General features: G+C 43.2%; 1 protein-coding gene across 1 annotated transcript in view; it reads right to left on the reverse strand.

Moving 5' to 3' along the window:
• Positions 1–11898, reverse strand: part of Znf569 (zinc finger protein 569) — a 35463-nt gene that overhangs the window by 3675 nt on the left and 19890 nt on the right. Inside the window, 3 exon segments of the mRNA XM_050119171.1 lie at positions 891–986; positions 1258–1384; positions 6956–7010. Of these exon segments, the coding sequence (XP_049975128.1) occupies positions 891–986; positions 1258–1384; positions 6956–6970 (238 nt within the window). The 5' untranslated portion in view covers positions 6971–7010.

Below are 11898 nucleotides of genomic sequence, written 5' to 3' on the forward strand. Positions count from 1 at the left end.
AATATTAATTTTAATAATCTTTATATATATATATAAATAGCTATTTAGGAAATATAAAAAGGAAAACTATATAATTTGAAAAAAAAACTAAGAAAAATTTAGTAAGAAATATCCAAACACTGTGTGAAGACTCAAAAATGAACACATAATAGCAAAGCATTGTAGACTATGCCTAAAAGTTCAGCCCTTGAAAGATTGAGGCAGAAAGGTCAGTGATTCAAGATCAGTCTCAGCTATACAGCAAGTTCAAGGCTTGTGTGGGTTATATGAGAACCTGTCTCAATACAATAACAGAAAAGAAAGATAAGTTCAACTCTGTGCTGCAAAAAAAGATATAATACAGTACTAACTCCAGCACCTCAGAATATGGTTATCTTTTGGCCTCCACATGCTTGTCTTCACACACACACACACACACACACGCACCTGCACACACTCAAAAGCAATGCAGACACACACACACACACGCACCTGCACACACTCAAAAGCAATGCAGACACACACACACACACACACACACACACACACACACACAAATGAATAGTATTGAAAAATAACACCTTGGGTTGATGAAATAGCTCATCAGATAAAGGCATTTGCTACCAAGTCTGATGACCCAAGTTCTATTGTATAACTAGTCCTAAAACTTCAACATGTGCACCATAGCACACATGCACCCACATACATGTGCATGCATACATACACACACCCCCACACACAAATAAAAATGTAATTAAAAAGTTTTAAAGGGTGACGACATCATAGTTGTAAGAAGAGCTCACACTGTTACATGCTTTAGGAAAACACCTTGGGAAACTTGGGAAATGTCTCAGACAGATTAACCATTTGTTGTTCCTCTCTCCTCACCTGTCTGCTTCCCTCCCACTAACCTGGACAGTATCTCTTTAATACTTCTTTCTCCACCACGCATGGTGCTTCCTCTTGTTCCAACTTGAAAATCACCTCAGGTTTGGTGAGTGGAGAGCCTGTTGGGGGAGATGACACTAATTTGGGTATACACACCAGTAACAAAAAACAGCCCAGGAAATGAGATAGGCCTGGGGAAGCCAGGCGTTCCAACCTCTGGGAATGCTGGACCCTAAAATATCATCAGGATTCTGCTTTGAAGTAAGAGCATGGACAGGACCAGTAACAAAGGCATCTCAAGGCAGACCTCACCAACATTCTGAAGTTTCACCTATTTTAGAAAAACGATGTCATCTCACCCACGTGACTAGGAAAAGGACGCCATCTCACCCACTGTGACAAGGTTGCTGTAGTTCTCTAGCATCACGCTCCGGTACAGGCTCCTCTGAGTAGGGTCCAATCGCTCCCATTCTTCTGCGGTGAAATCTATAGCCACATCTTTGAATGTCACTGTTCCCTGTGACAACACACGTACACTCAATCTGAAGTTAATCCATTTTAAAGACATAGGAAAAACATAAGGAATCTCATTCAGATATTATTCAGAAAAAAAAGAGGTTATAAAAGGTGCCCATTTCTAGACAAAATAAAACAAATACCATATTAGAAATATTCTGTCCATTTATGATCATTTAATAGAAAGTAGACTCAGTAATATCTATATACAGTAGAATTCTGTTCAGTCATAAAGAAAAATGGCATCACACCTGATGAGCAAAGTGTGGCTGGGACTTCAGTCTTACCTGCTCCCCCAGTGGGCACGGCATGCTAGGGAGGTTCTAGCCTTGCCTGTAGTCCTGGTGAGTTCGGCATGTCCAGGAAGCCTCACTCCTACCTACCATCACACCGGTAACCAGTTTCTGGAAAGCAACTGCCCCGCATCTTCCATAAGTGAGGTTAGTACACCTCGTTGCCACCACCCATCTCTACCAGGTGATAACAATAACCTAGTATCCTTCACAGTGAAGACCATAAAGAGACATTCATAACACACAAATGCCCACTCTGAAACAATAAGGGTAAGTTAAAAAAGAAATAAATTCAACCAACAGCTCCAGATGTACAAGTCACAAGACAATACACACACAAGTGACATGAAAAACCAAGGCAACCTAACTCCTTCAAAAGTACTACTCCATAGTAATGGCATCCAATGAAAGTGAGCTGTATGAAATCACCCCAAAAATAACTTAAAAGAAGGCTATGTATGTTCAAAGAACTTAGAGAATAAAATAAACTTTTGAAAAGAATCCCAAGAAAACACAAACAGTTGATTCCAATATGAACAGAGACACATGACATGAGAGAGGGATTCTGCAAGAAGACAGAAGTACTGAAGAAAACCCAAACTGAAATACCAGAAATGAAGAACAGAGCAACCAAATGAAAAGCTCTGCAGAGGTCTCCCCAACAGAGGGCGCTGAAAGGGAGCCATAGGATAGAAGCAAACAAAATTCAAAGTCACTAGTTCATCCCTCAAAAGCACTAAGGTGGAAAACCTAAAATCAGGAATAAATTTTGATATGTGTATTTATTATCTATCATAACTACACCTCCCAGGGTCTCACCACACTGCAGAAACCAATTGCTCTTGGAACAGCTGCATCCCAGCAGTAGACAACAGACAGAACAGGAACCCACAGCACCGCTGGACGTTCCTTGCTCATAATGTTGTGTCAGCGTTTTTTGTTTTTTTTGTTTTTTGTTTTTTTTTTTTGCTTTTTATTTATTTATTTACTTATTTATTTTTGCCTATTTTGGGTTTTGGTTTTTTGGGACAGGGTCTCTCTATGTAGTTCTGGCTTTCCTGAAACTTATTCTGTAGACCAGGCTGGCTTAAACTCAGGGATCTGCCTGCCTCCTGAGTGCTGGGATTAAAGGCGTATGCCACCATGCCCAACTTAATTTTACTATTTATTTATTTATTTATATCTTATTTAGATTTTTTTTCTCTTTTAACCCTACAGGTCCTTTGGGTAAATATTATGGTCTCCAGTACAATGTTTTCACGAGATTCATGAGTGTGCAAATGAGTGTGCCTCTGTCTCTATACCTGTTTCTTGTGCCTTTTCTTGGGCTTTTGTCCTTCTGTTTGTTTGTCCTATTTCAATGTGCTAGTTTTTGTTATCATATCATCATATCACATAGAATCCCTTAGAAGCTTGGTTTATGTTCTAATGAGACAGAGGGGGTGGACCTGGATGGGAGGGGGTGGAGAAAAGCTGGGGGGAGGGGGAGGGGAAACTATAATCAGGATCTATTATGTGAGAAAAAATCTATTCACAACAAAAGGGAAAAATATCTCCCTTAGAGCTGATGAGACAGCTCAGCAGTTATGAACATTTACTACTCAATCATGAGGATCTGAGTTCAGATTCCTTGGCACATATAACAAGCCAGATATCCCAAACATGCCTGTAACCCAGCTCTGCAGAGAAGGGGCTCCAGCCTACCTGAAAGAATACCAGTTTCAGGGAGAAACCCTGCCTCAAAAGAACAGACAGCAAAACACAGAGGATCACACCTGACACCTTCTTCCTGCATGCATGTACCTGCACACACATAATATATGCCCAGACACACGTATACAGACACCTTTTTCCTGCATCCGTGTACCTGCACACACATGTAATACATGCTCAGACACACATATACAGACACATTCTTGTATCCGTGTATCTGCACACACACGTAATATATGCTCAGACACACATATACAGACATGCTATTCCTGCATCCGTGTACCTGCACACATGTAATATATGCTCAGACACATATAAATACAGACATCTTCTTCCTGCATCCATGTACCTGCACATACATAATACATGCTCAGACACACACATACAGACACCTTCTTACTGCATCTGAGTACCTGCATACACACACGTAAAATATGCTCAGACACACATATACAGACACCTTCTTACTGCATCTGAGTACATGCATACACACACGTAATATATGCTCAGACACATATATGCAGACACATAAAATAAGTTTAAAATTTTTTTTAAAGTTTGCTGCAGCAAAATGGCTTTGGCAACTGCTGTGAAAGACATAACATATGAGATGTTGATTTGTCTCTAGAAAAACTCTAGTTTTGTGCTCATTGTCATGTTTTATTAACTAATTTAGGTGACTATAATAAAAGAAGACTGTGATTTTATTTTCTGTTTTTGCTGTACTTTTGATTTGTTGGAGACAGAATCTGTGCTGCGGGAGCTACTTCTACTCCTTCAGCCAATAGCCTTTAAGATACCAGCCCACTTGGGCATGGTCTCTTTTGTTTTAAAAAGCAGCGGTAGCCGTGTGCTTGCTTTCTTGCTTCTGGCTCCACTTCTGGCTGTTAGACTTCATTCCTGATCGTGCAGAGGGATGTTGTCTGGGGCGGTGATCTGTAAGTTTTTCTCCCTTTAAATATATAACCCCTTTATTTATCATAATTCCAAACTGGTGTGGGATTGTTTTGTGCCTTACGCCTTCAAATCTGAAACTCACTATGTAGACAAGGTAACCTGTAACTCACAGAGATCCTCCTGCCTCTGCTTATAAATGAGCCACTATGCCTGACAATAATATGATTTTTATGTATTTAAATTTTGAGTTTCTCCTTTACCACAAATGAATCACTATTATGTTGAACAGGCAAGCTTGTAAATAGAGAAAATATATTCAACAGGGCTGGAGGGAAGGCTCAGGACTAAGAGAACTTACAGAGGACCACGCTCAGCTCCAGCAGCCATTCCAGGCAGCTCACAACTGCCTGCAATTCCAGCTCAGAAGACCTGACTCCCTCTTTGAGACTCTACAGGCTCCTTAACATGCACACGCACACAGAATCTTCTATTTAAATTTTAAAGGGGGCGGCTCCTATCTCAGGGATAGAGTACTCATGCATGGTGCCCTGTGTTCAAACCCCAACACCACAGACAAATCAACAACACTCAAGAAGGTTACTTGGGGTGACAGTGTCTACAACACAATGTCATTTTGGACAATCACTTTAGAAAACGGTTTACCACAACAATGAACTTTATACACAGACTGACATTTATAAGAAATTTCCGATTTTTCATATTTATAATTCCTAAAAATAAAACCAATTAAGTGACTATCAGCAATATGCATAAATACAAGCTAATTGAGTGAGAGAACGTGAGCTACAACTAGATGTAACAACTGAACATGGATAAATCTGATAAACATAATATTAAGCAGATAAAGCCAGATACAGACAGATCACATGGAGTATTTGACTCAGTCCCTTCCATCCAGCACATGGGGCCCAGACTGAATCAGGTCTTCAAATCTGGTGGCAAGTGTCTTTACTTTCTGAGCCGTCTCATTCTATTTCTTGGCCCTGTGCTGGCTGTGCTATGCCTGAGTCATGAGACCCCCAATGGGACCCCACGGAGCTGACTTTCCAAGGTTTCTCTATTGCTTTTCAAGCTGATTGGCTGTCCTCAGGTATCTGGACAGCAGGCAGATTTTGGGCCATTTGTGGCCTTTCTCAGAATTTTCAGGTTTATGGTGTAAGGCACCTGAAGTGAGGTGCCTGTTAGGTTAGATTCTCACATCGTACAGCGTGTTCACTTGAAAATTATCTCCATGTACCTGACGCAAAAACTAGAGGTATAACAAACTAGCAGAAACACAGTTGAGGGGAAAAACCCTCGGTGACTAAGAGAACTTACAGAAATAACCTCAATTTAAATAAAGATGCTATGAAGGGAGGGTTATATCCGACAATTCAATAGCAGAAAATCTGTGTGCTCAGCCCGACAATTTTATAAATTACAACATGGCCATCCACCAAATAGTCTTTAATACTCCACACAGCCTAACACCTTCTCTTGGGTAACCTTCCACCCTCTCAGAGCTACTATTCTGACTGTGCTGATGTTAAGCAGGTAATATTCTCATTACCCAAGCTGGCCTTGAACTTGCTCAGCAGCCAAAGCTGACATTGACCTTCTGCTCTTTTCACCTTCCAAGTACCTGGACCATGAACATATACCCAATACCCAAGCCACTATTCTGACTCCTAACACCTTTTGCAAGTCTGAATGTCATAAGAATGGAAACAGTTGGTATGTACTGATGTCTCCAGATTCTCTCTGTGTTGATGGACATAGGGATACACTCCCTTAGTGCTGTACAGAAGTGCACACTGTGTTTAGACACACTCCCTTACTGCTGCACAGCACTGTACACTGTTTAGACACACTCCCTTACTGCTGCACAGCACTGTACACTGTTTAGACACACTCCCTTACTGCTGCACAGCACTGTACAGTGTTTAGACACACTCCCTTACTGCTGCACAGCACTGCACACTGTGTTTAGACACACTCCCTTACTGCTAAGCATCCCTGCACTGTGTTTAGATACACTCCCTTACCACTGTATGGTGTCAGGTGCTATTGATGTTTATTTGTGCTCCTTCTGATTCTGGACTGCTTTGACACATACTGTTTCATCTTTAATCAAAACAAACAAAAATGTAGGTTTATCAAGTATAAGGAGCCACACACAGCATTATTCTCATTGACCCATGTGACAGCAAAAGGCTTGTTTCTGTGAGGAAATTATTGCTTTGGGGCGTTTATATAATGAAAGTGATGTCATCAACTTGTGCCCTGGTTTTCTTTACCTGGTGGAACACACTTTAATTTCAGCACTCAGGAGGCAAGTAGGAGGATCTCTGTGTGCTGGAGGCCAGCCTGATCCATAGAGCGAGTTCCAGGACAGCTAGGGCTATTACACAGAGAAGCCAATCTTGAAAAACCAAAAAGAATAATTAAAAAAAAGAAGAAGAATGAAACCAAAACGCGAGGCCCAACTTTAGCCTCTTGGACTTCATAGAACAACCACATTTGATTCCCCCATAGTTTTAAACTTCTGACACTATTTCCTTTGGAGAAAATACTGCTTCTGTCTTCTGGATGTGGGCTCTTTAAATGCATGGCGCGTGACTGAGTGCTCTGGACCAGTGCACAGGCAGAGCACAAGACGCTGGATTTACCTTGGACTCCGTCATTTCCTCTTCTTTTGGGAAGGGGCGGCCTGAGCAGGCTGAGCTGGAAAAAAGAACAAAAGTCATTAGAACACAGTTGCCCTTGTGGTTTCAGCATTATGTACCTACAACTTACAACCATTCTTGGATCCAAGAGAAAGCGGGACAATAGTCATACTGCTGAGAGGCCAACACCACAAGGGTCACGAGGCTGAGAGTGGGGTGTGCCGAGCAGGGCCACATCCATGGGGGGGCCTGGGACTGTGACTGCAGCTCTGAAAGCATAGGCCAGGACAATTAGGAAACTGCTAAGACACACAGGCTCTCTTAGTGGACAGAGCCATTTACAAAAGAATTAATTAAATGTGAACATATCAAGAAAGGTGATGTATTTCCAGGACTGGAAGGTTTATGTTAGGCATATCAGAAGTACTGGTGGTTAAGAGAATTAAATCTATTTTCCATAGAAAAAGAAAGAAAGAAAGAAAGAAAGAAAGAAAGAAAGAAAGGAAGGAAGGAAGGAAGGAAGGAAGGAAGGAAGGAAGGAGAGAGAAAGAAAGAAAGAAAGAAAGAAAGAAAGAAAGAAAGAAAGAAAGAAAGAAAGAAAGAAAGGAATCTAAACCAGAGAGGCATTAGACATGCTGGTGGAATTACAGAATTAGAACAGTGAAGGGCTGAAAACCTGACTCAGTGATCAAGACTTTGTTGCTCTACCATCAAGACCCAAGCTGGATTCCAGCAGCCACAGCCCAGAGCTCACAAATGCCTGTAAATCCAACTGCATGGCAAGGGATCCAGTGACCTTCTTTGGTCACACACACACAAACATGCACGCGCGCGCGCGCGCACACACACACACACACACACACACACACAATGGGTATATACCCACACATTAATTAGTGGGCTCCCTGGGATTCCATGATTTCCTTACTACTAACTACACAGGCTTCTTGATTCTAGGTTGTTCTGCTTCTCTGCCTGAACTGTTCTCAGGAACCTGTCTTTGCATTTGCTGATCCTTTCCTCTTGATCTAGTCTGGGCTGAACCATGTTACTGTATACTTTCCAGTGTATTTGCTATGTTCTTCAACTCTAAAAATTCCATGGTACCTCTTGTTTCTGTCTGCTCCAATTCTCTTTTTTTCATGCATTGTTCTCTTGACCCTAGTGAGCTTCTTTATAAGATTTATTTTTATTTTTATTTTTGTCAGATAAGCCATTTAGCTCTGATTCCCCAGAATTGGCTTCAGGCAATTAATCTCGTATGTCTCTGTGGGAATCTTGGCTGACTTTACATTTCCTCTGACTCTCTGTCTTCTGATGTCTGTGCATCAGACAAACTCCCAGCCTTCATGGATTGGCCTTGGGACAGACAGACATCCTGGCCAGGGAATCTGGGGCCTTCTGATGCTTCTCTTTCTAAGGAAGCAGCAGCAGCTATAGTCTTTGTCTACTCCCCCTAGGTCAGACACCTAAAGCCTAAATTGCCATTCCTCTCTTCCTGAGTAGCTAGGCTGTTCCAGACCTGATGGAGACTGCTGAGACACAGCTCTTTCACAGTCCCACAGAACCTAGGGGGAAACAAAAGGACCCAAGGCTTCCTACACCACATCTTGCTGATGTCACTCTTCCCCCTCTTCTCCCCTTCTCCTCTTTCGCCTCCATAACTCACTAAATAAATATCCAACCTCACTTTGCATGGCATACTTATCCACATCTCTGTCTCTCACCTGCCGCATGGCTCCCTGCTCAGGACAGCTGCCTTTGGGGACCTGTGGTGTGGTCTTGTGGCATGTCCATCCATCTGTCTCTCCTCGTGGAACTGGTTGCTCCAACGAGGTCTCTCACCCACCATGCGGCTCCCTGCCTGCGACTCGCTGCCTCTTGTGGCCCACTGCAGCCACTTGGGGAACTGTGCCTTTCCTGCCTCAGACTGGCTGCTCTCAGGACCTGCAGCCCTCAGCCAGCTGCCTGCCGCCATTTCGGGGACCTGTCACACGGTCTCATGGCCGGCTGCCTGCCACCACTGTGGGGACCTGCTGCCTACTGCAGCCAGCCACTCAGAGACCTGCAGCATTTTACTTTTACCATAACATTGGTGCCATGACTCGGATTTTACTTAAACCATAACAGTGGCGCCTTTCATTTTTTGTGACTTAAAACTTTCAGCAGGTGCACTGGTGCACACCTCTGAACCCAGCACTGGGGAGGCCCAGGCAGGTAGAGCTCTGTGAGTTCAAGGTCAGTCTGGTCCACGTAGTGAGTTCAAGAATAGCCAGAGTTGTATAGTAAAACCATGTTTCCAAAAAAGTACAAGATAAAAATTAAAACTTTTTTCTTCTTCTGTTTTTTTCTTTTTCAAGAACAACGTTTCTTTGCATATTCCTGGTTGTCCTGGAACTCACTATGTAGAGCAGGATAGCCTTGAACTCACTTGAGCTGCCTGCCTCAGCCTCCCAAGTGCTCAGTTAAAGGCACTGCTGGGGGCACAGAGGACCCTGTACTCACAGAGAAGCACTAAGAGAACCCAGAATGTTAAACATGCCCGATGGAGAAGATAAAAATCAAATACCTGCATCCCATCCACAAAGCTGAGAGTGTCCTTTTTTGCTCTCTTTTAGGGACAGACCTTGCCCTAATTCCCCAGAATGATTATTCCAGACTACTCCCTCCTTAAGGCGAGCAGTCACTGGTACTTTGTGGCCTGGTGACCTCTATGTTACCGGTCAGAGGCCACACTAGATTCTAGGCCTTTTAGCAAAGAACCCGCCCTCACGGTCACACAAACCATGGATTCCTGATGTAGTCACCCCTTAAGCTTTATTGTGCACCTGGAACTGAACTGTTTGTTGCCTAGAAAATTCTCCCAAACTGCACTGTTTTAAATATGCTGGCAATGCACCACCTGGCTCGGACTCCCCGAGGTCTGACCAGGTTGGAGAAGTCAATCTGTACTGAGTTTCCATTCTCATCTCTGCACTGTTCCTGTACGACACCCTTAAGGACCCCTTCACACCAACCTCTCCTCCCATCCCCCCAGCTCAAACATTTCCCACCTCAGTTAACCTGATCAAGAGAGCCCCCTAAAGTGTGCCTAGAGGTCCATGTCCCAGGCGACTCTAGATCTTATCAAGGTTGAAAACATCAATTAATTGAACATCACACCTGAGTTGTTGAACCTGGCTGCTGTCTTATGACCAGATTTATTTTATGCTTTCAGAGAAACAAACACCAGCACAGGTACTGAATTCATATACATAATTTGATCTCCTTATCAATGGAAGCAGTGTCTGTATATGGCGGGGGAAGGGCCCATAAGTCCAATAACGGAGTGCCAAGTTCTCGTCCTATTTGTAGCCCAGCAGCACCCGGCTATTGCATTGGACACACCACGTCCCACTACAGCGCCTCAGGGATCTCACGAGAGAGGATTTGACTCTTTTCATCCCGGAAAGGCAAGTGAGGCTGTCTCTAGTCTGGTCCCAATATTCTGTTGGAGGATATTATTTTTAAATGTGTTCCATTTGTTTATGCGGTGGAACATTTGTTTTAATAATGCAAAGATGTGCTGCATTCTTTTAGGGTGCATTTGTTTTATTCTGCGAAGCTGTGATTCTTTGCCTGGTCTAAAGAGCTGAATGGCCAATAGCGAGGCAGGAGAAAGGACAGGCAGGACTGGCAGAAAGAATAGGAGGAGAAAGAGAGAAAAGAAGGAGCCAGACACTGAGTAAGAATGAAAGTAAGATGTACAGAAGTAAGAAAAGGAAAAAAACAGAGGTAAAAAGTAGACATGATAATTTAAGAAAAGCTGGCCTCAAACAAGCCAAGCTACAGTCAGTAATTTATAAGTAACAGTAAGCCTGCCGCCCCCACCGTGTGTGTGTGTGTGTGTGTGTGTGTGTGTGTGTGTGTGAGAGAGAGAGAGAGAGAGAGAGAGAGAGAGAGAGAGAGAGAGAAAGGGGGGGGAGATTGATTTGGGAGCTGGGTGGCAGACCCCTTGAAGGGTCTAGAAATAAGAATATAGAAATATAGGTACCAAAAATTAGAATGTAGAAAGAGGGGGGGGAGATTGATTTGGGAGCTGGGTGGCAGACCCCTTGAAGGGTCTAGAAATAAGAATATAGAAATATAGGTACCAAAAATTAGAATGTAGAAAGAAAGACAGAAAGTCATAAACCTAGACAAACTACCAACAGCTTTCTCGGCAGTTTAAGGATCAATTGTCACAGTGGATCATTTTCTCAGCTGCTTAAGGATCTATCGACAGCAGTGGGTTATTTCATTTTACAACTGGCTGCTCTGTTTACAAGACCAAGTGTCCCTCTGCAAACTGAGAGTTAGCCCTAAGATAACACCCTGCCATCCCCACCTGTCATTAACAACAGGTATGAGCTGAGTTAACTTTTAAATGATGAGGTGTACCTGACTTTTGAGTTGTGCATTTTCCCATACCCTTCCCTACTGTACGAAACTGGCAGTGTCAGGGGAGTGCAGAGCTTTGGTAAACACCATCAGGGAAAAACAGCTCTGGCCTCAGCAGAAGAAGGACAGGTGTGGGGCAGAAAAGGGGCTTCCTTCTCACAAGATGTTACCTGTCTATCTTTGAATATATACATGCATTTATATGTGTACACACCATGCATATAAGCATGTATATTCATGTATGTTTTAGTTTCCAGGGAGGGTGGTAATATGCCTGTATTCCCAGCACTTGGAGCTTGAGACAGGAAGGTCTCCTTAGGTCAAGGTCACCCTGGCTGTAGACCGAGAACACCTCTCAATTGCTCACTCACTCAGTCAATCCACAGCAATAAAAGAAAAGCTCTAAACTGGGCGGTGGTGGTGCTTGCCTTTAATCCCAGCACTCGGGAGGCAGAGGCAGGTGGATCTCTGTGAGTTCGAGACCAGCCTGGTCTACAAAAGCTAGTTCCAGGACAGGCTCCAAAACC

The sequence above is a fragment of the Alexandromys fortis genome, unplaced genomic scaffold (genome assembly GCF_014885135.2).
Source record: "Alexandromys fortis isolate MF-2015 unplaced genomic scaffold, M_Fortis_MF-2015_v1.1 scaffold_140, whole genome shotgun sequence".
Classification (NCBI taxonomy): Eukaryota; Metazoa; Chordata; class Mammalia; order Rodentia; family Cricetidae; genus Alexandromys; species Alexandromys fortis.